The sequence below is a fragment of the Haliotis cracherodii genome, unplaced genomic scaffold, assembly GCF_022045235.1.
Source record: "Haliotis cracherodii isolate W230 unplaced genomic scaffold, xgHalCrac1.p SCAF_16, whole genome shotgun sequence".
In the NCBI taxonomy this organism is placed as follows: Eukaryota; Metazoa; Mollusca; class Gastropoda; order Lepetellida; family Haliotidae; genus Haliotis; species Haliotis cracherodii.
Genome location: NW_027266271.1, coordinates 6,734,309 through 6,761,059, shown reverse-complemented (window position 1 = coordinate 6,761,059; position 26,751 = coordinate 6,734,309). Strand labels below are relative to the sequence as shown.

Genomic DNA, 26,751 nt, shown 5'->3' with positions numbered 1-26,751 from the left:
TCAGTAAACCATCCCTGTATGACATCAGTAAACACAACTGTATGACAGCATCAGTAAAACACCCCTGTATGACATCAGTAAAACATCCCTGTGGGACAGCATCAGTAAAGCACCCGTGTATGACATCAGTAAAACACCCCTGCGGGACAGCATCAGTAAAACACCCCTGTGTGATATCTACAACCTTCTAACATGTTCATAAAAGTCTTCATTAGGCATCAGGAAGTTGTTTTATGTTTTCTAGCCTGTGACAATAGAAGAGGTAGAGAAGGCTGCATCACTGAACCGTGTGTCTCCACTGGCAGCAAGCCTGATCAAGCCTCCAGATCCTGAAATCTTGAAGAGTCTTCCCATCAGTGCACAGAGGGAGCTGATGGCACAGCATGCCGAGGCCTGTCTCTCACAGCCAAACTCCAGGCCAGGCTCAAGGCCATCATCCAAGCCAGGCTCAAGGAGAGGGTCTTCACATGATCTCGAAGATGGTATGTTTATTGAGACGTAGTTCTCATGAAATGAACAACATTTTGGTTCTTAAAAATGTACTGCAAGCAAACAATAGTGATCAGATACACAATCCATAATGGGTGGATCACCAATCAAACCAAGAAATTGGATACACTTCATTAATAAATGAATCATATGACTCTCTTCAACTAACTTACCATGAAGGATGAAGTCCCGACAGTATGGTACAGGTAGTCTTCAAATTCCTCTCAATCTGACCACAACCTGAGTATAATGCCAGGATCACCTTATATCTAGATTTCCCTTTTAATTGTGTCATATTAGAGTGGCATTTCTTTCATAATCCTGCTAAACAAACCTTTCCATAACAACTCACAATATCAATACATAACAGTATCATCGACGAATCAGTTTTGACGTGAACATTGTTGGAAATCGTCCAATATCTGTAGTACATTTGGATGGGAGTTGATTTGTGAAATATGAATAATATAAACATCAAAAGGTTAAAACAAACAGCATTGAAAAATGTATTTGAAGTATGATTTTATCAAGTTTGGGAAGTGTGGTGTTGTATATTTAAAGCTGCCAGCGGTTGTTTGTAGCTTAAATATGACTAAAGAGGGAGATCCATGTTGGCCCTCTGACAAACACATGTAAAGCCCCCTCCTCTCTGTAGAGATGGCAGGTGGTGTTGGAGCTCACACATGCAGGGATTCAAATAGCATCTGTCACTCAGAGGTCTTCTCTTGAGATGCCTTAAGTGTTAGGCTACTGTTAGTTTTACAATCAATACATATTAGACCTTTGTATTACATATTAAATAGAACTGATAAAAATTGAGAATGGCTTTCATGGCTTTCATCATTCATCTCATGTTGTAAAACAAGCACATGAACAGAAAAAGTAACTTTGGGAAATATTTAAACTTAAACATGGTAGAATTTAGCAGCATAAAAGGGAGCCCAGTGACTCTCTTCATTTTCTGATACTGCAGTAATCTAGACTTGCCAAACATTATAGACTTGCATGGGCTGTATTTGTTATATATTTGTATCAGGGTCTGTAAGACAGACTAAACAAGTTCCAGCACTTATTACTTTTCGGTCAATATGAAAGGCATTATACTTGTAATTGCATATCCTTCTATCAAAATAATTCCATTAAGGATTATTCCCTTAATTCTTTCATCCACTGTTATGATAAGGAATAAATATGAAAATGAGTTTTTTCACTTTTGCATAAATTTGATTAAGAAGGAACTGAGAAGAATGTGTCAGCTTGATTAAATTGTTCGTTTTGCGCTCAAAAGGGTTTCTTATTAAAAGAAACATTTATTTGCAAACGGTCCTCACTTGTTGATCCATTACTTGCATGAAGCACTCCTGTATGTCTTGTGAAGTACTCCTGTATGTCTTGCAGAGACCAGTGAGAACCTCCAGGGCGTGCGGAGCATCCTGAAGCAGGAGAGTGGACAGCTCAGTCCCGAGGCTGATGTCAAGGGCATTCTTAAATCAGAGAAGAATAAGAAAGACACTGAGCCCCGAGGTATCTTGAAACGGGGAGAGATAAGTGATACTAATTCGAAACAATGTGACAGTGAAACTCACAGTATCTTAAAACAGTCAGAGCTGGTGTCCAAAACAAATGAGGACTCAGAGCCAAGATCTAGCTTGAAGCAAACTGAATCGGAGTCAGTAGCAGATGCCATTGATCCAAATCGAGGGATTTTGAGAGCTTCAGATTCTAGATTGGAATGTGAGCCAAAGGGTATACTCAAAGGTGAATTATCTGATGGCCACGATGTGAAGGGAGTGTTGAAAAAAGAGCTGAAGGGAGATAAATCTGTAACGGAACCAAGGGGGATTTTGAAAAAAGAAGGTTCATTTGAAATACGAAAATGTGAGCCAGAGAAAAGTGTGTTGAAAAGTTTGGACTCCAAAGATGACCGAGATCACAACCTGAGGAGTATTTTGAAGAAAGAGCCATCCAAAGAGAATGTTGGAGTGGAAACAGGTAGCAATGATGGGACACAAGCCCACCTTGGAGAAGATGATGATCAGGAGGTCAGTGAAGCAGTGGAAGACCACATCAACAGAAGACGGCCTCGTCAAGGGGACAGGTATGATCATATTCATCAGCTCTTTGTAGCATATAACCATAATTTTCTAAAAACGTTAATATGATCATTTTTTTAATTATTCAAGGGGCATTGAGATAAAACAGATTTATGGATAAAATTATATCCTTTTGTGTTTCCTGAAAAATGTTCTTAATCAAATTCAAGTATTATCAGAGAGCTTTTGTGTGTGTCTACTTAGGCACACTGTTGAGTAATGACTTGGCAGAATCAGAAAGTAATGAAGGGGAACCAGCATCTTCAACAGGAAACACATTGCACCGTCAACTTGTGTATTTCCTCTGTTTTGCTGCTGTTCTAACTTTGATTCAGTTTGGTATAACTGAGTGCTACATTAGGCATTTCCTTTTTCAGTGTATCCTTATGATAAGGACTGAACAGTACAGATACGCTGTAGCTATCTTCATAGTTAGTCCTGTTTATCAGATTAGATTTATACTTTATCAGCTGTTGGCTAAAATGTCACATGAGTAACTTGGACTGCATTTGTATAACTAGATGCTCAGCAACGTCACATTGAATGGATATTTGGATCTCCTGTGTTATTTTTCACTTTAAGGAATCTTAACATCCCATGTGGATAGCTGTTGAAGTGCATTGTCTGTGATGGACTATCAAAATGACATCAACATTTGTATATTTAAGGGTGTGCATTTAGTGACAAGTGAAGTTCGCTTGTGAACTGTGAAACCCTGTGATGTAAACAGAAAATTTCACGTGACCCTTTTGTTAAGCATGTCCATCTAGTATGTCTGACCCAGCTGTCAGCCCATCTTGAGGGAGGTTTGTTGCATAATGGAAACATGACAGTCTTGACTGGTCAACCCTGTGTGACTGCATGATGGAGGTCAGCAAGGGTGCTCTCTCCTTCCTTTCTTATTAACACACTGTGCGGAAGTCCCTGGTTAAGAGGTTGGATCATATTTGGGCCATAAATGCTGAGTTCCTCCTTTGGTTATTGACGTGTTAGAGGCTTGGCGTGTTATTTACATGTAGTAACTGTGTAAATGTTGTCTTAAACAAAGATGTGCACCAAGCATTATGGATGTATTCCCTCAGGGAAACTTAACCTACTCCGACAAAGGTAAGTTAGGTGTATTATTCAGATCAATGTTTATTATTGGTAATTACTAGTGTACATAAAGGCATGGAATCAATATACTGATATACTAAAGATATAAAGTTTAAAGATTAGAGATAAAATAGTCTCTTATATTTCAATTCTTTGACCAATTTTGTCTCATAGTAATAACACATGGATGAAATGTGATTGAAAAGTTCTGATTTTGTTAAAGAAAATATTGATCTCTTTCTCTTTAAAAATGACAGATTCCAAATATTTTTCTTCTCAACCTTATTAGTTACGGTGTATTAGAAATTAATTTTAAGTTTTAAATCATTGAGAATTTATTGATTCACAGTCATAGATGATGTTTGTAGTTCTGAAAACAATTAACTGTAAATATTTGATTAAGGAAATTCGGATTAAAATTTGTAGCAGGGAGAAATGTAATGCTAAATTACAGAGCAAGTACTGGGCTTCCACCACATTGTTGACAAAGGAAGTACAGTTGGGCCGAATGTAGTTAGCGTTCCAATGCTAATGACCTGGCCTAAAGGAAATCTACACCAGTGTAATTGACTTACACATGTTAATTGCTCTCTATCGTGTCAACATCTTTGCTCTTCAGATACATGTCAGCAGATAGCATAGTTTTGATGAACAGGAAATAAGTGTTTTCTGGAACATCATTGACAAGCGTTTAAGTTGTTATGATGGTTTGTCCTGAAAGTTTAGGAAATAGGATGCCTTTTCAGCTGTGCCTACAGAACTCGTCAGCATCATAAGAATATCTAAAGAAACAAGAAAATTTATTAATATGTTCGTGCAAATGCAACAGAAGCCATTTTTAGGGAAAAAGTGAAAATATTACCATGTTTCTCATGCAGTGGTTAAATCAGAAAACTCACCCTAGCGAGATAATATTTTATTCTGCGGGAAGGCCCAGACAGGTAGCACATTGTTTCACACTCACACTAGAAGCTGCTGATTATCACCAACTTTAGTCCATGAGTCAATGTGTTTTCCCTTCAAATTGTTGGACTGTTATGCCGAGATGACAATGAACTAATTGACCAATTTTGATGTTATTTGCACAGAATTTATTGAAGAATGGCTGCATGCCACACCTATACACACATCTGTTCATTGATAACTCTACACCCTACTGCTTTCACAACAGATGATAATCTATTTTGTAGTCACTGAAAACATGTAGTCACTGGTTGAGGTGTTAACTGGAGGATTCAAGGTTATTTCCTGGTGGAGTTTCATGCCAGACACAGTGCATGCTTGGAGGATGGCTGGTGTGTGTAGGGGATGGTCACACTATATATCACTCATTTCTCTTACTTGTATGTGTGTCAGGGTATGGTTTGTTTGTGTTTAACACAACACTCAGCAATATTCCAACTATGAGACAGTGGTCTGTAAATGATAGTGTCAGACCAGACTATCCCATGATCGACATGAGCATCAATCCATGCAATTAGGATACAATGACATGCAATCAACAATGTCACCGAGATTGACCACCTGATCCATTTAAGTGTTATCTATTTTTCACTATGACCTTTGTGCATGTATTGGTTCACTAACTAAATGCAATATTATAAGCATGATGTAGTTTAACCATAGCTGCCAGGCCTGTCATGCACTAGAATATATTTACTGAAAGGTCAGTCAAATATTCAGCTTCCATGCAAGTCAGGAACCAGATTTTGCATTGCAGTATGGACATGACAAGAATACCCACAGTAGCTTGGCACACAACAAGAAAGTTGTTATTCGAATACCAATTATTTCATTATTTTCAAAAACTTTGCTGACAGGAAACTCTTTCAGTAATTGGTTTGTATTCTTTTTCTATTTGGTTTCATATTTTTTTCAGCTGGCAGAATGACCATTCCAAAGCCTTGGAAGTATTACCATAGTGGATTGCTGCCCCTCTGACTGAGTTGATAAACTAGTGTGGTTAAAGGGGTTTATGCTTTTGTCAATGATTTACTCCAAGGTTAAGAATTGATTTTGTTCATGCCAGTCCCACATATGTGAACTACTATTGACAGGTGAATATAAAATTATTGCGGTGAGCCTACAAAGACTTTGAATAGAGCTTTGTCATTATGCAAAACCTCATCCTTGCTCATGTTTAGAACATTGACAACTCGAAGGTTAGGTGGAATAAGATGTGTATTTCTGCAATGGAGGACCAAATGTTCATGAGTTGGTATTAGCGTTGAGGTTTTTACTAAGATGTACAAAAAGAAGTGAGTTTATTATCACCTAATGTATTATATATGTTTTCAATTGTTTTGAGACAAATAAGCCGTCAAAATCTATTTGTCTGAAATGAAAGGCTACATGGTTGTAATTCATGACAAATTTGACATTTTTATTCATGCTGCTGTAAAACCACAACATGTATCTGCCCTTTGTATTTCTTTATGTTTGTTTACTGTTACATCATCAATGTTCACTATTTATATGCTAGTATTATCTTGTCAGCGATGTTTTGCCATCGGGTTATAGATGATTATGATGTATCAATAATTCCAGCCCCCATACAAGTTGAATATATCTGTGATTGAGACATAATGTCTATCAAAATACCATTGAAATATGTTACATATTTCTAGTTTTGTAATTAGATGTGCCAATTGGAGTAATCAGACTTTGTATTTCTACATCAGAGATAACTGATAGTTTTCATGGATAAGTAGGATATTTCTATGTCAAGAATTAGTGTTCCGAGGTATGTGTACACTTGACTTGTGTTGATGTGTGGACTTGTGCAGAGACATGGAAGTAAGTAGTCAAATTCAATAATACTGAAAAGTGTATAACTGGGTTGATTCATTTTAAAGCTAGTGATGGGAATTTTGGTCACTTTAACCAATGTTTCAAATATGTCATGAAGTGGAGGGACACCAAGATTAAAATGTGCAGATTTGGGGAATCAAATCCAGGGACTTGTTTGTGATGAGAGAATGCTGGTCCATGTTGTGTGTTGGAACTGATAGTACAGCCATTTATAATGCCACTCTTGTCATGGCTTGTCATGGATAGGGGACAACTGTGCAGGTATCACATGAAAGACATGACAGATGCAGTCTGTCTCAATTGTGTCAGGAATATGTCCAAATGTAAATTTATATTTAAACTTTGTCATCACCCTTCAACATTATGCCCATGGTTGAAGTCTCACACATCAACTGTTAACTTGGAAGTTTTATAGGGTTCACCATGTGGCCAGTGTTAGAGTAATGGCTCACTTTCCAATCTTTCATGTGCCATATACTCGACAGAATTGTTGATAGGGAAAAGTCTAATTGTTCATCAGTGTTCATTTCAGTGAAATATGACAACATTGTGGAGTGTTCAGACTACTTTTCCTCATCTGTTTCCTGAGCTTAAATGCCCAGTCTCAGCTTTGTATATAGTATATCTGGATAGAGAGTGCATCACATGTACCAGTGTGTATCACTTGATGTACAGTATATCACATGTTCCAGTGTGTATCACTGGATATACACTATATCACATTACCAGTGTGTATCACTGGATATACAGTGTATCACATGTACCAGTGTGCATCAAAGGATATACAATATATCACATGTATCTTTGTGTATCACTGGATATAAAGTATATCACGAACCAGTGTGCATCAAAGGATATATAGTATATCATATGTACCAGTGTGTATCACTGGATATACAGTAATTGTAATTTTTGTGAGACAGTGATGTGCATTAGGTTGATTAAGGGGACTTTTTAGAGGAAATATTATTGATGTGTATTTTGGATGAACAGTTTGTTTCCTACTTTGCTTTATTACCCACGTGGTGAAGATACAGGTGGTAAGATACTAAATCCGTACGTCACACGTGTGTCGTACAAGGTTGACCTTGTTTTATTCGTTTTGATTGGATAACCGTAACCTCTGTCACACCGGGACTACTTTTTTCATTCATAAAAAATCGCGAGATGTCATTCATTTTGCGATTACAAGGCAGAGCTGAAGAAATTCATGAGAACGAGAGATATTTACAAACACTTTATTAAACCAAACAAGATAGTCACACGCATCAAATTCGGTTTGCATTCTATATAAGTTATGCATAGAGCTCCTACAGACATATAATCGAGCTAGATCTATAAATCGATTTACAATGTACGACTGCCGATCGAGCGCGTCCCTTGAGCGTGACGCACCCGACCATTTTCGCAACTTTCAATTTGATTTAACGTAAAAGCATAAGCGTGGTGAAATGAAGTCTGTTTAAACTATCTGGACAGATATCTAGACTTACTTGGGATGATCCGGTTGTGCCATCGGTGTCCCCTTTGAAGCGTATTTTGTGGCGCTGTTTCGGGAGGTGTTGTTTATGAATGAACGAACACGACAGCACGACCAGATCACTAAAGTTCACAGTTCCGATACAAATCATTCGAAAACTCCGTGGAAGTGTGCTTGACTTCTGATTTTGTGGCCCCAAACATCCCAAAATGTGAACAGTAACATTCCCTATCTCTAGCGTAAAACGCTGTGAGTGGATCGCGGTTGTCTTTTCTTATTCCGGTCGCGACCTTGCCCTTCGCTCGTTCGAAGCTGTCACTGACATGCAAGCAGATTTGAGTTTGTTGATTTTCACGTCTTCAGTATATAGGGTGGTACAGTTAACATGAATGTCTTTGGCGAACAGTCTGATTTCCCTCTTCCAAAATGGTACGGACATGATATAAATTCAGCTGATAGATCAAGGAAACCGAACCATTTTGACTGCACAGACGGGACCCAGGCAGTGTGATGCGTGTGACTGTTGGTCCGATATTCAAAGCGCGGCGCTAATGTGACATTTCAAATTTTCTTATCGGTGTCCTGCGTTCTAACAACATGGCGCTTGAATTACCAGAAGTTGAAGACTTTCTTCCAAAAGGATCTTGAGCGTCGGTGCTGGTTTGTTTGCAAACAGAACAGCAGGCGCATGTTGTTAATACGTATGCATACACATATCAACAATGCCCATATTTGGTCATATATCAATATTCATGCGCAACCAGATTTTGCAACCGGCTTCAGTTTGGTCTGTCAACGAACGAAAGTTGTTATGTATTTACACTTAAATATATATTTAACGTGGGTAATAAATAAAATACCACACTCATTCTCGTTAGATACCATTTTTACGAAACTCGTGAACTTTCTATGGTATCTAAAGTCCACTCGTTTCGTAAAAATGGTATCTAACGAGAATGAGTGTAGTATTCTCTATGTATTTCATATCACTGTCCTGTGTATCTCAAGGATCTGTTTTGTTTCATTGGGTTTCTCATACAGTGTTTGGTTCACTGTTGCCAGTGTGTAGATTACTCTTAAACAGCTTAGATGAGCTGTGGTTTTGGGATTAGGTTTGGGGGTATTGAATTAGATCTAAGTAATAGTACTTGCTGTATGCAATAGTGTGTTTTGGTCTTGTCATGTTATAGAAGAGTGTTACATACACCGGGCCCGCAGTACACACGCTGCACAGTTAATGTCATCAAATGTGTAGATTGATGCTCATCATGTCAATCATTGAAATGTCTGGTCCAGACTCTAATAAGGACTGTTGCCATATAGCTGGAATATTGCTGAGTGCAGCGTTAAGCAACAAACAAAGTCAAAGACTAGCGTATGTGGTTCAGTGTTACCTGTGTGTAGCGAGGGGCTGCCTGTCTACTTACAGACGAGTGTGACATACACCAGGCCTGCAGTACACAAACCTTTCTACTTTGGCTACTGATGAGGTCTCTATCTGGAACTGACATGCTAAATATATGCCAAATATATGCTAAATGTCACTGAAATAAACATCACTTTGTAGCATTCATGAAATCTGCAGAATGTACTGTCATTTTAAAAAATCCTTATGTCAGATGAAAATAAATAATTTATTGGCCCTCAAAATGTATGTAGCTATCAGGGTATTTTGATATGAGGCTATTATCTGTGATTATGATTAATTGTTCCACGAGTGATGTGGTGATGTTGTTTGGATACTGATAACATCGCATGTTGCTGATGTAACAAGGCTGCAGCTGCTGGAGTGTAGCAGGTTGTGGATGCCAGGAAGGTGTACGTGTGTGAATACATAGTAGCAGTTCTCAGTTGGAAAAGATGAAGTTAATTTTCAAAGTTCTGTAATAATATGGAAATGGTTGTTAAGGATAAATATTGTGTATCTTGGCCGGTGACCTTTCATGCAATAAACATGATTATTATTATACCCCTGACCTAAAAGGGTGGGGGTATAGAGCAATACCTAGGAATTCCTTTCATCCTTCCGAGGACGTTTTTTGTGTGACCAATAACTTGAATACTACGACATACTAGATTCTTTTCAAACGTGGTGACCACATTTTATACTTATAGGAGAGGTGCAGTGCAAAGATGGATTTCAATATTTGGACTTTCTGAAAACATACTGCTTTTTGTTTTCATTGTTTTAGTTCTTTACTTAAACATTTGTGACCTATAACTTGAAAAGTAGTTAGTGGAAAATAGAAGAGGTGCAGTGCAAAGTTTGATTTTGATATGTGTATTTTCTGACAGATTATGTTTTTCTTGTTGCAAAGTTAGATTTTCTTTTACTTCAATATTTGTGACCAATGATTTGAAAACTACTTCATGGATTCTTTTCCAATTGGAGGTACAGTTTCTTTACCAATAGGAGAGGTGCTGTGCAAGTTTTGATAAGTGGATTTTCTGAGAAAATATTGCTTTTTACATGTTTTGAACTTAGAAAAGCAATATGTTGGATTCAAAGTTGGGACCTGTTTGTGTTGTGTTGTGGCCCTGCTTGTGTTGTGTTACCCAAGCAATGACCACACACTGACCAGCAGGACTCTTTGATCCTGTGAAAGCCCTCTCCATTAATCCTAGTCAGTCTATTTGAGGTAACAGACTTATCTGATTAGCCAAGACCTTATTAGCCAAGACCTTATCTTCAGGCCAGGCCATTACAAAACAAATCTCATATTAACAGTATGCTGCCTGGTCATGTAATAAACAAACCACCAGTGGTTGGAGCATTATATTATTGACTGTCTAAGGTACTTTCAGTGGTATCAGGGCTTGCAACTCCTATAAGGAAGCCTGTTGGGGAATATCCATGTGCAAGTATCTTATTATTTGATCTTTATATGTTCCATGTAGCTGACATTTCATGTATTCCTTGTCTAAGGTAAAATGCGAGCATGTCAAATGCACCATGGATTGTTGCTTCTGTTGTTCCAACCTGCCACAATCAAAATGCACCATCAGCATCCTTGCTAAGCATGAAGGCGTTGGATCATATGACCGCCCTATTGTATAGCTATTGCAGCTAGTCCACATGTATGCGACAAAATATAAGGATGTGAATGTTAAAATGAATAGAACATGATATGAGCATGTACCGCACCCTGATTGTGTGCATGTGTACGTGCTGGCAGGCTGGTGAGGAGAAAGTAATATTGCCCATGTGTAAGTAAATGCTGGCCAGCTATTGATTCACGGAACACTGTTGACCTCATGCATATCAAATACAAGCTAGTAGTTGTACATTTCATGCTGTCAATTACACCACTAAGTGCTTATTGTTTTGGCGAGATCATTGGATTAGCTGCCTTTGCAAAAAAGAAATTCCTTGGCAAGTTGTTTCGTCTGTGTTCAAGTGTAGTGTCTTAGAATGTGGACCTTTGTTGGTTATGCTAGTTGGAAATTAACTGTTGTTATTGATGAGGCATGACTAATTAATGAGGCAGGATGTTGCCTTTTCATGAGCACAGTTTGACATTGACAGGAACATGAAACAAGGTAACAACACTTTCATACACATTACATCTTCAGTATAATCTACTAGTAAAACTATATCCATGTGAGTACAAGCAACAATGTGTGACATTTGAACACTGGTAGCTTTTAAATGACTCCAAATTACTTTAATGTTTGGCAGTATGTAAAGTTCATTGTGCCAATTGTGAAATGTCATGTTCGGTGTTTACATATAAGCCTGTGATATAACTAGCAAACTGACACGAGAGAAGTGCCAGAATGCAGGAAATCCTGTAAACACTGTCACTCTTTATAAATGCTTGTCATAAGAGGCAACTAGTGGGGTCGGATCATCAGGCTCGCTGACTTAGTTGATTAATATCATGGTATCCCAATTGCGTAGATCGATGCTCATGATATCAACCACTGGATTGCATGGTCCATTATTCACAGACCACCATCATATATGGATGGAATATTGCTGAGTAAGGTGTTAAACAACAAACAAACAAACACTCTCTATAAAAATGAAATAAGGAGGGATTTGCATGTTATTGATTAATCCCCAGTAGCTTTAAAAATGTGACAAGATCTGACTCTAGATCACAGAACTATTTCGGACATATGCAATGTGGAGAATTAGGTAGATTTTTTTGTGGATTTTGTCTGCCAAATTAAGCTCACACATGTTGTGTTGTATAGCCTTTTTGTTTCTTCTGGAAGGCATTAAAACCTCCCCAATATTCATTGTCAGCTCTTTTGTTTTGGACTGAATGACTCAGAAAGACAATTAGTGAATTCTCAATCTCTCCAGTTAGGAAGGCAGTTGTCCTCCACCACCAGCTGTTGTAGTTGCTGCTATCACGGGCTGGTCTGCCTGTAGGCAGCCCTGCTTGGGGACATATGGCTTTATGAAGCTGATACATGTTACTGCTTATTGTTGGTTGAGAGAAGTTGTAGATGGGAATTAGTGATATTTATACCGCTGATATGTAGCAGTGACCGGCTGTGAAAGTGTAATCGGGTCCACACTGGCTATCACAGGGCAGCAGGATATTGACGAGCTATTGATTACATGATTCTATATCAACAAGTGGTATACACAAGGTAGGAAGTTTACAAGTTGTAGTGTGACACCTTCATGTTATGGACATGGATGGGTTATGCTGGCTGTAGTGGTTTAGGGTGGTACTCGTTATCAGCAGGGATGGAGGACCAGTGTACAGTGGCCTACAGATGATGTCACTCTCCTCAGCTTGTATGGACGTTCATATTATGGCATTTATAACAAATGAATGAATATAGCAGATTGTTCTATAAATTGAGTATCATCCCTTGTGATGGGCTCATCATCGTATTGTTCTTGTGGGGTAAGTTATTCTATCGGATTTCTTGGGACAGAAAACCTAGGACATTTTCAACAATTAATCCTTTTTAAGTGTGGTGAAAATTGTCCAAAGATATGTATGAAACAAACAGTTCAATGGGACATTTGGTCCAAATATTCCTGTTGGACTTGTGTGGGCATTTATCCTGTAGGATTATGTGGGACAGAATGTCCTATGTGTTTCATTCGGCATGCTTTGCCATGTCTGATGTAGGGTCGCTATGTTATTAGAGGTGGCAGAAAGTGACAACAGAAAGCAATGACTTTCCATCAGTATCGTGCAGCGGCCTACATGATTTGTCAGTTAACATCATTCTATATTTATGGACAGCACAGATTTCAATTCAGTTCAGATGTATGCTGGGATTCTTAGGCAAAATGGTTTTCAGAGGAGTTGAATGGTTGTTGGAGAAACTAAATGGATATTGTTGGAGTTAGATGGATATGGGACGAGTTAAATGGTTGTTTTTGGAACTGAATGGTTGTTTTTGGAGCTGAATGGTTGTTTGGGGAGCTGAATGTTTTTTTGGGGAGTGAATGTTTTTTGGGGAGTTAAATGGTTGTTTTTGGAGCTGAATGGTTGTTTGGAGCCCTGAATGGTTCTTTTTGGAGCTGAATGATTGTTAGAGGAGCTGAATGGTTGCTGGAGAGGTGAATGGTTCTTGGTGGAACTGAATGGTTGTTGGAGAGGCGAATGGTTCTTGGTGGAGCTGAATGGTTGTTGGAGAGGCAAATGGTCGCTGGAGAGGTGAATGGTTCTCGGTGGAACTGAATTGTGTTTGGAGAGGTGAATGGTTCTTGGTGGAGCTGAATGGTTGTTAGAGGAGCTGAATGGTTGTTGGTGGAGCTGAATGATTGTTAGAGGAGCTGAATGGTTGCTGTAGAGGTGAATGGTTCTTGGTGGAGCTGAATGGTTGTTGGAGAGGCGAATGGTTCTTGGTGGAGCTGAATGGTTGTTGGAGAAGCGAATGGTTGCTGGAGAGGTGAATTGTTCTTGGTGGAACTGAATTGTGTTTGGAGAGGTGAATTGTTCTTGGTTGAACTGAATGGTTGTTGGGGAGGTGAATGGTTCTTTTTGGAGCTGAATGATTGTTAGAGGAGCTGAATGGTTGCTGGAGAGGTGAATGGTTCTTGGTGGAGCTGAATGGTTGTTGGGGAGGTGAATGGTTCTTGGTGGAGCTGAATGGTTGTTCGAGAGGTGAATGGTTCTTGGAAGAGCTGAATGGTTGCTGGAGAGGTGAATGGTTCTTGGTGGAGTTGAATGGTTGTTGGAGAGGCAAATGGTTGCTGGAGAGGTGAATGGTTCTTGGTGGAACTGAATTGTGTTTGGAGAGGTGAATGGTTCTTGGTGGAGCTGAATGGTTGTTGGAGGAGCTGAATGGTTGTTGGAGAAGTGAATGGTTTTTGGTGGAACTGAATTGTTGCTGAATTGTTGTTGGAGAGGTGTGAATGGTTGCTGGAGAGGTGAATGGTTCTTGGTAGAGCTGAATGGTTGCTGGAGAGGTGAATAGTTCTTGGTGGAGCTGAATTGTTGTTCGAGAGGTGAATGGTTCTTGGTGGAGCTGAATGGTTGCTGGAGAGGTGAATGATTGTTGGAGAGGTGAATGGTTGTTAGAGAGGTGAATGGTTCTTGGTGAAGCTAAATGGTTGTTGGAGAGGTGAATGATCTTTAGAGAGGTGAATGGTTCTTGGTGGAGCTGAATGTTGCTGGAGAGGTGAATGATTGTTGGAGAGGTGAATGGTTCTTGGTGGAGCTGAATGGTTGTTGAAGAAGCTGCCTTAATTGTTGATTTGGGGATCACAATGGTTGTTCAGTATTAACTGTACAAATGACAACTTTTTGATGTTGTGAAGACACCATTCACTCGAAAGACATCTCTGGTGTCACTGTGTGTGAACCTCCAGAATCAGTTAATGTTCACATTATTTGATGATCACCAGTTAGGTTATAGCTGTGATACTACTGACGGCAACAACGAGCAACGTTTATTCACTCATTCCTAATTCATGATCCCTCAGCTTATTATCTTCATAAATAAGTGGATGAATTGGTGTATACATTAACATTGCACACATACACCAACAAACTCACATGTATAGAGTGTGCTGAGCTATGATGTCAACATGCAAACACTCAGCCATACTCCCACATCCCATCTGTTGATTGTTTTAGGTGACTCACTATGAGAATGTTAATGAACTACCCCAGCTGACTCACCTGCTGTATGTGGACGGGTGTCCTGCGAGAGGAGGGGCACATCTAGTGCCATGACCACACAATGTGTGTGTCGTACACAACATTTACACAGATTAATGAATGTGGTCCTGACCCGGGAGATCTTCTATCAAATTATGGATGGGTAGACATGTGCTTGCAATAACACCCTTGCCTTGAAGCAGTGCTTTATACATGAGTTATGAACTCGCATGGTCAATAGTCCTTATTTACCGGTTGATAGCTCCATTAAACAGTTCACAGAGAGTGACCTTAATTACAACCAGTCACCCCTATGAATGATATTACTTGTGAACAGGAAAGTCATTGTTGAATATATATGTGCCGACATGGACACAATGTTAATTTGGGCATAGGAAGTCTCCGTTGTCTCGGGATGATGGATGTTTCAGGTAATAAAACTACTGCTGCATGGCTGTGGTGTGTTGTATGCACAACAGCAGGTACTGGCCAGACTGGGCACAGATCTCAAGACATCCAGTGCCATGTTCTAAAGATACATGTGTACCACTAACTCATGCTGATTATTTGTTTGTTATGCCGCATGGTACAGGGTACTGACAGGTTAATTCACAAAATGTGTACAGCCAGTTGATAGTTGATAGCCAGATAGAACTGACACATTTGTGTGCCATTGGTTATGTGTGTAGTTTGCTCTTGAGGATTACATGTTGCTTACAGATTGTGAACACCTGTGTAGAGTGCTTTTGTTTGCTTTTTGTCTTGTAATGTGGCACTTCCAAGATACTTCTTGGCATACGTGCTGGAGGACTATAGAAAAACAATGTTGTTTTCGTCAGGATCCTTATCATGAAAGTAGGACATGGTGACATTTCAAACAAGAAACTTCCAAAGTTCTTGAATGGGTTCTTGTTGGCATCCTGTTTGGAAATCTTTGTATTGTTTGAAGTGAATGTGTTCAGAATATATTGAATGTAAAGCTTTCTTCTGTCAACCAGTCCATGTGTAAGTTCAATATTGAAAACAAGACTACATTTGTATGCAAAACTTCTGAAATCATAAAACAATACCAATGAAAGTTTGTGGATGTCTGTGTCCTAGCTAAAAGTGAGATTTGATTTGCAGATATTTGACTCAACCTGCTGACTTCACCCCTGAGAAGTCACCCCAGAGTCGGCGCAAGTTCAAATATGAGGGTCGTCACCTAACACAGCCAATCACGCCAGAGGAGATGAAGGAGGCGAAGGCAGTGGCCACACCCTCCCCAGTCAAGCCAGGGGGCTCCATCGGGGACAGGTCAGTCAACATTTATCACGAAGTCTTTCGGTGGCTTTTTTTTTGCTGTTGAAGTATTTCCTCTGTGTAAGACTCCATCATTTCTATCTAGGTGACACAAGTTGAATTTCATGAACATTTGAGATATAATGTATTTCTGAATGACAATAATCCCATTCCATTCTATGCATTAAAATTCCATGGAGATCCTAGTGTGTTTTTTAAATGTCTAGAACACTCAGAAGTTGATGTGCGATACAAACTGTCCATGAATACTCCTTAAAATGTGACAAGTCTCTCCAGGACAGTGTTTGTTTTAATAGATTTCAAATATCTGTATCTCTCTAGCAAAGTCTTGACATTAGGTTCCAGCTGTGGCAGTTTATTTTAAAAAGCCTCTTTCCTCCTTCCCTGCTTTATTAAGATGTTTGTGTCACAGTGAAGCAGCAGGCCATGCTGTGTTGCAGGTTGAACGCTCTCAAGAAAAGTGGTGAGGAGGACTGGAGACGTCGGGTTCCCAAAACCTTGGACCTTGACACACCGGTCAAACTGAGGGACAAGACCAACCTTGCTGGAGTAGAACGCCCGTCCAGCCTTGCTGACCGACTGAAAAATTTGGATGAGTCCAAAGGAGGATGGAAGGAGAGGGTGGAGGAGAAAGATCAGGAGCAGTTTACAGTGAAGGGAAGGCTTGGCAGGGGTAGGTACAGGGGAAGAGAGTGGTAGGTAGACTTAAGGCAAAGGCAAGTAAAGTCAGGGCAAGGGAGGTAGACAGGGCAAGGGCAGGTAGAGTCAGGGCATGTGTAGGTAGACTTAGAGGAGGGAAGGTAGAGTGAGGGCAAGGGTAGGTAGAGACAGGGCATGTGTAGATAGACTTAGAAGAAGGGAAGGTAAAGTGAGGGCAAGGGTAGGTAGAGACAGGGCATGTGTAGGTAGACTTAGAAGAAGGGAAGGTAGAGACAGGGCAAGGGTAGGTAGAGACAGGGCAAGGGCAGGTAGAGTCAGGGCATGTGTAGGTAGACTTAGAAGAAGGGAAGGTAGAGTGAGGGCAAGGGTAGGTTAATCAGGGCAAGGGAAGGTAGAGTCAGGGCATGTGTAGGTAGACTTAAAAGAAGGGAAGGTAGAGTGAGGGCAAGGGTAGGTAGAGTCAGGGCTAGGGTAGGTAGAGTCAGGGCTAGGGTAGGTAGAGTCAGGGCAAGGCAGGTAGAGTCAGGGCAAGGGAAGGTAGAGTCAGGGCATGTGTAGGGAGACTTAGAAGAAGGGGAGGTAGAGGGAGGGCAAGGGAAGGTAGAGTCAGGGCAAGGGGAGGTAGAGTCAGGGCATGTGTAGGGAGACTTAGAAGAATGGAAGGTAGAGTGAGGGCAAGGGTAGGTAGAGTCAGGGCTAGGGTAGGTTAATCAGGGCAAGGGCAGGTAGATTCAGGGCATGTGTAGGTAGACTTAGTACAAGGGAAGGTAGAGTCAGGGCTAGGGAGGGTTGAATCATGGCAAGGGCGGGTAGAATCAGGGCAAGGGCAGGTAGAGTCAGGGCATGTGTAGGTTGACTTAGTACAAGGGAAGGTAGAGTCAGGGCTAGCGAGGGTTGAGTCAGGACAAGGGCATGTAGATTCAGGGCATGTAGATTCAGGGCATGTGTAGGTAGACTTAGTACAAGGGCAGGTAGAATCAGGGCAAGTGCAGGCAGAATTAGTGCAAGGGTAGGTAGAGTCAGGTCTAGTGTAGGTAAATCAGGGCAAGGGAAGGTAGAGTCTAGGCAAGTGTAGGTAGAACAAAGGAAGGTAGGGTCAGGGCAAGGGTAGGTAGAGTCAGGGCTAGTGTAGGTAAATCAGGGCAAGTGTAGGTAGACTTAGTGCAAGGGCAGGTAGACTTAGGGCAAGGGTAGGTAGAGTCAGGGCTAGAGTAGGTAAATCAGGGTAAGGGAAGGTAGAGTCAGGGCAAGGGTAGGTAAATTTAGTGCAAGGGCAGGTAGACTTAGGGCAAGGGTAGGTAGAGTCAGGGCTAGAGTAGGTAAATCAGGGTAAGGGAAGGTAGAGTCAGGGCAAGGGTAGGTAAATTTAGTGCAAGGGTAGGTAGAGTCAGGTCTAGTGTAGGTAAATCAGGGCAAGGGAAGGTAGAGTCTAGGCAAGGGTAGGTAGAGTCAGGGCAAGTGTAGGTAGACCTAGTGCAAGGGCAGGTAGACTTAGGGCAAGGGTAGGTAGAGTCAGGGCTAGAGTAGGTAAATCAGGGTAAGGGAAGGTAGAGTCAGGTCAAGGGTAGGTAAATTTAGTGCAAGGGTAGGTAGACTTAAGGCAAGTTTAGGTAGAGTCAGGGCTGGTGTAGGTAAATCAGGGCAAGTTTAGGTAGAGTCAAGGCAAGTGTAGGTAGAACAAAGGAAGGTAGGGTCAGGGCAAGGGTAGGTAGAGTCAGGGCTAGTGTAGGTAAATCAGGGCAAGGGAAGGTAGAGTCAGGGCAAGTGTAGGTAGACTTAGGACAAGGGAAGGTAGAGTTAGGGCAAGTGTAGGTAGAGTCAGGGCTAGGGTAGGTTAATCAGGGCAAGGGAAGGTAGAGTCAGAGCAAGTGTAAGTAGACTAGTGAAGGTGTCAGGGCAAGTGTAGGTAGACAGGGCAAGGGCAGGTAGAGTCAGGGCAAGGGTAAGTAGACTTAGTACAAGGGAAGGTAGAGTCAGGGCTAGAGAGGGTTGAGTCAGGGCAAGGATGGGTAGAGTCAGGGCAAGGGCAGGTAGAGTCAGGGCAAGGGTAAGTAGACTTAGTACAAGGGAAGGTAGAGTCAGGGCTAGGGAGGGTTGAGTCAGGGCAAGGATGGGTAGAATCAGGGCAAGTGAAGGTAGAGTCAGGGCAAGGGAGGGGTAGGTAGAGTCAGGGCAAAGGCAGGTAGAGACAGTGCAAGGGAGGGGTAGGTATAGGGGAAGGCCGATCAGTGGGATATTCCCACACTGTTTATGACAATTGCATGTGGGAATATATATTTACTTTATCACCCACTTTTTTGAATTTCAGGAGGAAGCAAGGAGAGCCCCTTGGTGGCCAGACTGCGACAGACTCCAAAGAGAGATGGAGGTGAGATTTCAGATGTACTTATCATCAAGTAACATAAACATCCAGTCAGTTTCCAGCCAACTTGTAACAGTGTATGTACAATGACATAGATGATGTATCTTTCCCTTCAGATCCCTCCTCAAATGGTCCGTCCCCAGTGACATCGCCAACATCCCCTTCCAAGGAATTTGCAGTAGTCACAAAGAAAATCTCACTGCCCAAGGAAATCATTTCAGGTGAGTGAGAGATCCAGGTGGATTGTTGTTGGTGATATTGTAAAGTTCACGGTTATACTTTACTGGAGTATTTGTTCTAAGTGTTCAGAATGTGGCAATATGCAGACCGATATTACGTTAAAATAAGAATTGACTTCAATATTTTTTGCTTTTATAGAGTTTTAATTGAAGAAACCAGTTTGCATAATTACACGTTATGCAAAGTGTGCACACTGCTTATTTAATCATTAACTCAGAAAAAAAAACACTATTCACTTGGTGATACCATTTAGCTCCATACTGCTACACAAGATTATCATAAGAAGCGACTAATGGGATCGGGTGGTCAGGCTCACTGACTTGGTTGATGCATATAATTGTATCCCGATTGTGTGGACCGATGCTCATGATGTCAATCACTGGATTGTCTGGTCCAGACTTGATTGATTATTTACAGAGTGCCATCATATAGCTGGAATATTGCTGAGTGTGGCGTTAAACAACAAACAAACAAACAAACCTTGCCCAATAAATTATCATCCAATCAGGAAACAGTAGTCCGTTAGTGGAGGTGGTTTATTCTTCTTCTTTTTTAAACATAAACGTAAATAAAATTAGTAGGTTAGCCAATCAAATGAGACAGAATAATATGCTATTTATTGTGACATAAATTATACTGATTTGTATGATATTTGCCAACACAATTAGTATGTATCATTCCTATAATGAATAATTCCTGCATATGTTGTTTATGTTATGTTAGTTCCTTCATCAATAATAATGTTATGTTACTACTCAGAAGATAGATTTTTTCATGTCTAAGTATACATATATCCCGACTGATTGATGATTGTCTAATTGTAAGGTTTGTGTTAGCAGGTCCTGCCCCGGTGAAGCCTGAGCGTGAGAAGCACGTGGAGGAGGAGGAGAAGAAGGAGCCTGTGAGAGTGGCTGTGCCACAGATGGACACAGAAGCCATCGACTCCTTCTTCCAGACCAGGGACATTTCACAGATCAAAGATATAGTGGATGTTGACATTGACGACTTTAATGAGATATTCATGAAGGCAAATGAAATGTGAGTTTCCAGGAACGGGAACAGGAACATTTTGGGGATGGTAGATATATAACAAAGATCTATATTTTGAAGAAGCCGAAAAAATCTTAAGAGGAAATTCTTAGGACCACAATGTTTGCACTAATCAAAACTGTTTTCTACCTGATTTGATGGTTGCAAGTCCCAAGAGATCAGTTGGGTTTGTTCAAACTCAATCAATCCTTATTCCAGGCTTCCTGCTGTAAAGAAAGCTCGTCCAGCCCGCAGTAAGTCTACCCGCAGTCGGAACCACCTGAAAACAAGGTCACTACACTTGGAGCTGAAGGATGAGTACCTCGAGATCAGCCATGGGGTTGCAGAGAAGGAGTTCAAGAGGATGAAGAAGGAAACAAGTAAGGATGACAGACCTTAATTGTTTTTATGAATGAACAAGACATAAAACATGTACATATTAATTCTGTGAAAGGTACTTGCCTCTAGAGGCTATGATTATTTGACTTTGTACTTGCTTGTTGCAGTCTCCAAGGAGGCAGGGTTTGCTCAGGAGGCCTTGGCGGGCCTGGCCAGCAAGGAGAACTTCTCCAAGGTGGCACTGAGGAAGGCCGAGTCCTCCACGCCAGGAGGCACAGGGTCCTTCCAGCCCTACAAACCCCTCATGCTTCTTCATGTCAAAGGTGGGTTCACTTCTTAGACCACAACACTTACATACACAAAGCTGCATAGAACAGCAACTCATTGGTTAACTTAATGCCTTGTATATTGGTGCACACATGGTAGCAGGTGGCAGGAGGATGTAAATATGTCCTCATTATATGAAATGATTAACTGTACCTTTATCACTAGTGATGATTCATTTACACAATATTTCCAACAGGGCGATACAAGATCCAGACTCGCCTGGTTGAGCCATCAGCAGCATCCATCAACAGCGGGGATTGCTACCTCCTGGTGACTCGTGACAAGATCATAAACTGGATCGGGGAGTACTGCAATGTCATCGAGAAAGCTCGGGTAAGAGCAGTGGCATTGAACATGGTCCAGGGGAGATAACTCATAGGCCATGTTCTTCCGTACATGAATTTGATGTTTCTTTTCTACTCTTATGTTGGTTGTAAGAGACGGGTTAATGGATCAGGTGGTCAGACTGGGGGATTTGGGTGACCATTGGTGTGGGACATTGCTTGAAATATCAATCATGGATATGTCTGGTCCAGATTTAATGGCTACTGTAAATAGCTGAAATATTGCTGCTATGTGCGGCATTAAACAACAATCATCATGGTTCTAAGGGATGCAACTTGCGCAGAGATGAGTACAGAATTGTATGGTTTCAAAGGTGTAACTGTTTGATGAATATATGTTCAAAGTTGGATGCTTCTGTATAAATTGTGTCATTTCCACTTTAATGTTCTCTATATCCTCTGATACTTGTGAGTGCAGTGTGTATGTTGCAGTCTGCAGATATTGCTGGCTTCATCCAGCAGAAGAAGGACCTTGGTTGCAAGGCAGCAGCTCTGGTCATCTTGGAGGAACACAAGGGCCACCTAGGTGCTGGCAGACACTTCTGGAACGCCATTAATGGATACAAGGAGTACCAAGGTACGAGCAGCCCGACAGGATGCCATTTGGAGGCCTTGTAGGCTGGGAATGTTAAAATGCTGATAATATGTGTTTGTTGCTTAACAATGAAAGGTCCTAAAAGTTTTCTATTTAAACTTTTTGCCACTGCATGTTTAATGTGGATGAGTAGGAGAGTAGGGACACCATTACATTCAGGAGGTTAGTTGTGTGCTTTTTTCCCTACAGACTGTGGCCCCGAGGATGAAGATGAGCTGTACGAGAGCCACATCATCAAGACCAACATGGTGTACCAGGTCGTTGACAACTCACTCATGCCCTACGAGGAGTACTGGGGCATGCAGCCCAAATATGAGATGCTCAAGAAAGATGAGGTACTGACAACACTTTCTACATGCTACCCATGAAGAACCTGTTAGAATTGGTCTCTGGCAACCCTTGTCGTAAGAGTCAAATAACGGGATCAGTGACTCGGTTGGTGAGGCTCGCTGATGTAGTTGTCATTGAATCCCAACTACATAGATCAATGCTCTTGATGTCAACATGAGTGTCTGATCCAGACTTGATTATTTACAAACCCCTGTCATCTAGCTGATTGCGGCTTTTTACAAGAAACAAACAAACCTTAACTGATGAAGACTTTTTTGCTGAACATCATACTATTTGTGTAGGATTATCCACTAGCAATGTGACAGACAAGTAGGTAATGGTTGCTGCTTATGTCTGGTATGACGTCATGCGTTGATGGGAAACAAGGTTATCCTTGTGTGTTCCTAACCATCAACACATGACTCACTACAGTAACAGATTTGTAGCCATCATATTTTTATTTTTAAATGGTAGGATTCTGAGAATGAGATGGAACATTTGCTGTGCTGCCAGCTAGACTATAAGATGGTGTGTTGTGTGTGCAGGTGCTGGTGTTTGACTTCGGCACTGAGATGTATGTGTGGCAGGGGAAGACAGTGACCATGGAGAAACGCAAGCAGGGCATTAAGCTGGCACAGAAGCTGTGGGAGAAGGGCTACGACTACGAGGAGTGTGCCATCAACCCACTCTGTCCTCTACACGGTAATACAAGGGAAGCTTGGACACACTTCCCACCTTATGACTTGTCTATGTCCAGGAGACTGTTCAGAGAAAACGGGTTGACATAGTCAACGTAGTGTCTGATTCTTTATCAGAACATTTAGGATTAGAATAATGGCATCAAACATCACTGGCGTAATTTATGTTGTGAAGGATTAGAGATAGAATTAACATTAATTGCAGTTCAATACTTGTACATTATGTGTACAGTATGAAGGTTGTATCATCATTAGTAGTATGTGTGTGTTTTTTCCCCAAAGATGATGACTCGGCAGTACCTAAAAAGAGCAGTGAACGACCTTCATGGGCTTTGTTTGGAAAGGTCAACCAGAATATGGAGACCATCTTGTTTCGTGAAAAGTTTGCCGATTGGCCAGACTCATCGAGACTGATAAAAGTCAAGGATACACAACCCACAAAACAGAAGGTAAATCTCAAGGCTGGAGACAGTGAAATAAATTGATAAGATGATGTTGTCACAAAGGCAACCAAATAATGGATACAAAAGTTCCTTAAATTCTTATGCTAATAGTTCAGTTTGTCAGAGTATTCCTTGCTACTGATTGGATTGAAGTCCATCTTCCCCAATTTGTATTTCAGGCGGATGTTGTGGAATTGCAGCCATACGATGCTAAGTTGATGCTGGCTGAGAAAAAGAATCCAGTCACACTACTGTTGGAGGGCTCTCATGTCGGCAGGGGAACAAAGTGGTGGGTACACTACAGACATCTTGCTAAACAACAAATTCTCTTGTCTTACTTATAAAGTTACTATTAATTCAATTATCTTATTTTCTTTTTCCGTTAGATTTGAGGAGCTTGTCAATATTTTCATTTCATTTTGCTGAACCCCAGAGACTTGGATAATCCGTGCATTTTGTTCTGAGATATGTCAGCATGCTATATCTGCTGCATGTTGCCAGGTATGAGGACATGGAAGGCTTCATCCGGGAGGTGGACATTCTGACTCTTGGCACCTCTGTGTGGCACGTGCTAGAGTATGACCACTACAAGATGCCAGAGACAAGCTATGGCCAGTTCCATGAAGGGGACACCTATGTGGTCCGGTGGCAGTACATGATTGCCAATGCTGGTGAGTTCTTTAGTGTTGTAGAGAGTCTGAAAGTCAGCCAGAGGCTGGTATAGTACTGATAAGTGAGGCATGGAGGGAGGGGCTGGGTAGGCAGACAGATGTAGAGGACCTGGAGATGTAACATGGATTTGTATCATGAAATGGCTTGCCCAACCACATCATGTTAGCTCCTGCACTTCTCTGAATGTTTGATCAGGGTTCTGGTTGAGAATGTAGAAAATTACAGATACTAGTTCCTGGTTAGGAAACAGAAAGCCTGCATGGTTTAGCAGACATAATGGGTAGTTGTGTTATAAACATACTGTAATGTTGTGGGGGAATCAAATCCACTGTTCCGTTGCCTATCAAGAGAAAGACATTTTGCATGATCACATATGATCATTGACCTGTTTGTGATGTCTGTGAACAGGGATGCGGACACTGAAGGGTCATGCTGCCAGACACTCACTGACAGGTCGGGAGAGGTGTGCCTACTTCTTCTGGCAGGGTAAGGGCTCAACAATCAACGAACAAGGGGCATCAGCTCTGATGACAGTGGAGCTGGACGAGGAGAGAGGGCCACAGGTAGGTTGGGTGAGATGGGGAGTGCGGAATAGGGGCAGTGTGGGATAGGGGCAGTGTGACCAATGTCGCTGATTCGGTTTAAACATATATTTAATCAGGATGAAAGACAAGATGTATAAATCGAATCATTTTGGTTTATTGTTGCAACATTTCAGTGTTTATGTGAACAAACTTGTCTAAGCACAAAACACTAAACAAGAGATTCACAAGTACAAATTCATTAATAAGCTTTATTATTGACTAACATTGATAAATATTTTGACTTGTTTGCATTTCAGATTCGTGTTGTACAAGGCAAGGAGTTGCCGTGTTTCTTGAACCTGTTTGAGGGTCGGATGATGGTTCATGTAGGGAAGCGTGAGGATGCCAGCACGAACACGCAGGGGTCCTGGAGGTTCTTCTGTGTGCGGGGAGAGTACACCAATGAAATGTGTCTTGTTGAGATACCTTTGTGTACAGACAATCTCAGAAGCCGTTCATCTTTCATTTTACTCAGTGTGAAAACTGGCCTTGTGTACATATGGCATGGTGCTAAATCTCCGCAGCACACTAGGAAAATAGCAGTCAAAGCTGTCGACAATCTGAAGGAAAAGTGAGTTTGGGGGTTGAAAATATTTACCATAGCAATATGCTGTGTTTTAAGTATTGATACAAATATAATAAATAAATTATGCTTCTTTTTTTTTTTTAAATTCTTCTTCAGAGAGTGAAACATCAAGTAGATTTTTGTTATCTTCATGTCAGTTATCGTGGAGTACATTAAAAGTAAATTATTGGTAATGATTGATAAGGAAGTTATTTGTTATTTTCTACCATTATGAAGTAACTGTGTCTGGCGGTAATTTATAATGCACCTTGGAATTGCTATGTTTCAAGATGTTCCAGAGCAGTGCAAAGTGATACACGGTGACTCTTATTAACATAAGACACAGATTGGTAACAGTAACTGTCATTAATGAGTTAGGTCAAGTTTCCCTGTTAATGAGGAAGTGTTTGCAGATGTCCTCTGGAGGTGAACATGGACAGTCGGGCCAGCCTGCTGGTCACGGAGGTGGAGGAAGGGTCCGAGAAGTCAGACTTCTGGGGCCCACTCGGCGGTCGGCCCAGTGACAGCTACATCTCATTGATAAAGGGTAGGTGGTGTACACAATATGTACAAATAGACATTAGGAAGTGTTACACAATAAGCCCAGCTATCAAGTATACATGCATACATAATCACCAACACCATATTCTTGGAAATGTCATTTTGGTACACTCGATTATCAAGTTGTGTTGTACATGATATAAGTCTATTTCTACTTTGTTGTGGCACTAACGTCACTTTGTGTTCAGCCTGTTTGCATGTCCATGAACGTCACCTTATAACTGTCAATTGCCTCTCAGATCCGCGGGTGTACCAGCACACAGTGCGCCTGTTCTACATGTGCAGTGTGTCTGGGGTCTTCAAGGTGTCGGAGGTCCTCTATGAAGCGCGCTCCAATGATCTCGTTTCGCCATTCCCATTTCTACAGGCTGATCTCTACAACGAGTCTGTCTCCCAACCAGGTAGGAACAATGAGATCGCTGCATAGAAAGTGTCTCTACATTACATGCTTGGAAATATGTGAGACACCGTCTTATTGGTACTTAAGTTTTCTGTTTGTCTTACATTTAGCCATTTGATGAGAGTAACAGTAATTTAAGCGCATTTTCCCTTCTAGATCAGTGATGTATTCTTTAGATTCTGTGATAACTTAAACTGTCTTGTTTAAGCAGTTTATTGGTGTGTTGGTGTTTATTTGTGTTATACTGTAG

The 26,751-nt window shown here is 41.1% G+C and overlaps 1 protein-coding gene across 8 annotated transcripts in view; it reads left to right on the top strand.

Moving 5' to 3' along the window:
• Positions 1-26,751, top strand: part of LOC139463757 (supervillin-like) — a 166,818-nt gene that overhangs the window by 136,130 nt on the left and 3,937 nt on the right. For all 8 annotated transcript variants that reach the window (XM_071245034.1, XM_071245036.1, XM_071245035.1 and 5 more), the window contains 20 exons: positions 245-482; positions 1,888-2,587; positions 16,176-16,346; positions 16,793-17,025; positions 19,321-19,380; positions 19,491-19,595; positions 20,454-20,652; positions 20,863-21,023; positions 21,150-21,305; positions 21,506-21,642; positions 22,086-22,230; positions 22,438-22,583; positions 23,124-23,280; positions 23,559-23,725; positions 23,899-24,008; positions 24,221-24,390; positions 24,800-24,954; positions 25,233-25,546; positions 25,954-26,087; positions 26,341-26,502. In XM_071245034.1, coding sequence (XP_071101135.1) covers positions 245-482; positions 1,888-2,587; positions 16,176-16,346; positions 16,793-17,025; positions 19,321-19,380; positions 19,491-19,595; positions 20,454-20,652; positions 20,863-21,023; positions 21,150-21,305; positions 21,506-21,642; positions 22,086-22,230; positions 22,438-22,583; positions 23,124-23,280; positions 23,559-23,725; positions 23,899-24,008; positions 24,221-24,390; positions 24,800-24,954; positions 25,233-25,546; positions 25,954-26,087; positions 26,341-26,502 — 3,820 coding nt within the window. The remainder of the gene's footprint in view (positions 1-244; positions 483-1,887; positions 2,588-16,175; positions 16,347-16,792; positions 17,026-19,320; positions 19,381-19,490; positions 19,596-20,453; positions 20,653-20,862; positions 21,024-21,149; positions 21,306-21,505; positions 21,643-22,085; positions 22,231-22,437; positions 22,584-23,123; positions 23,281-23,558; positions 23,726-23,898; positions 24,009-24,220; positions 24,391-24,799; positions 24,955-25,232; positions 25,547-25,953; positions 26,088-26,340; positions 26,503-26,751) is intronic.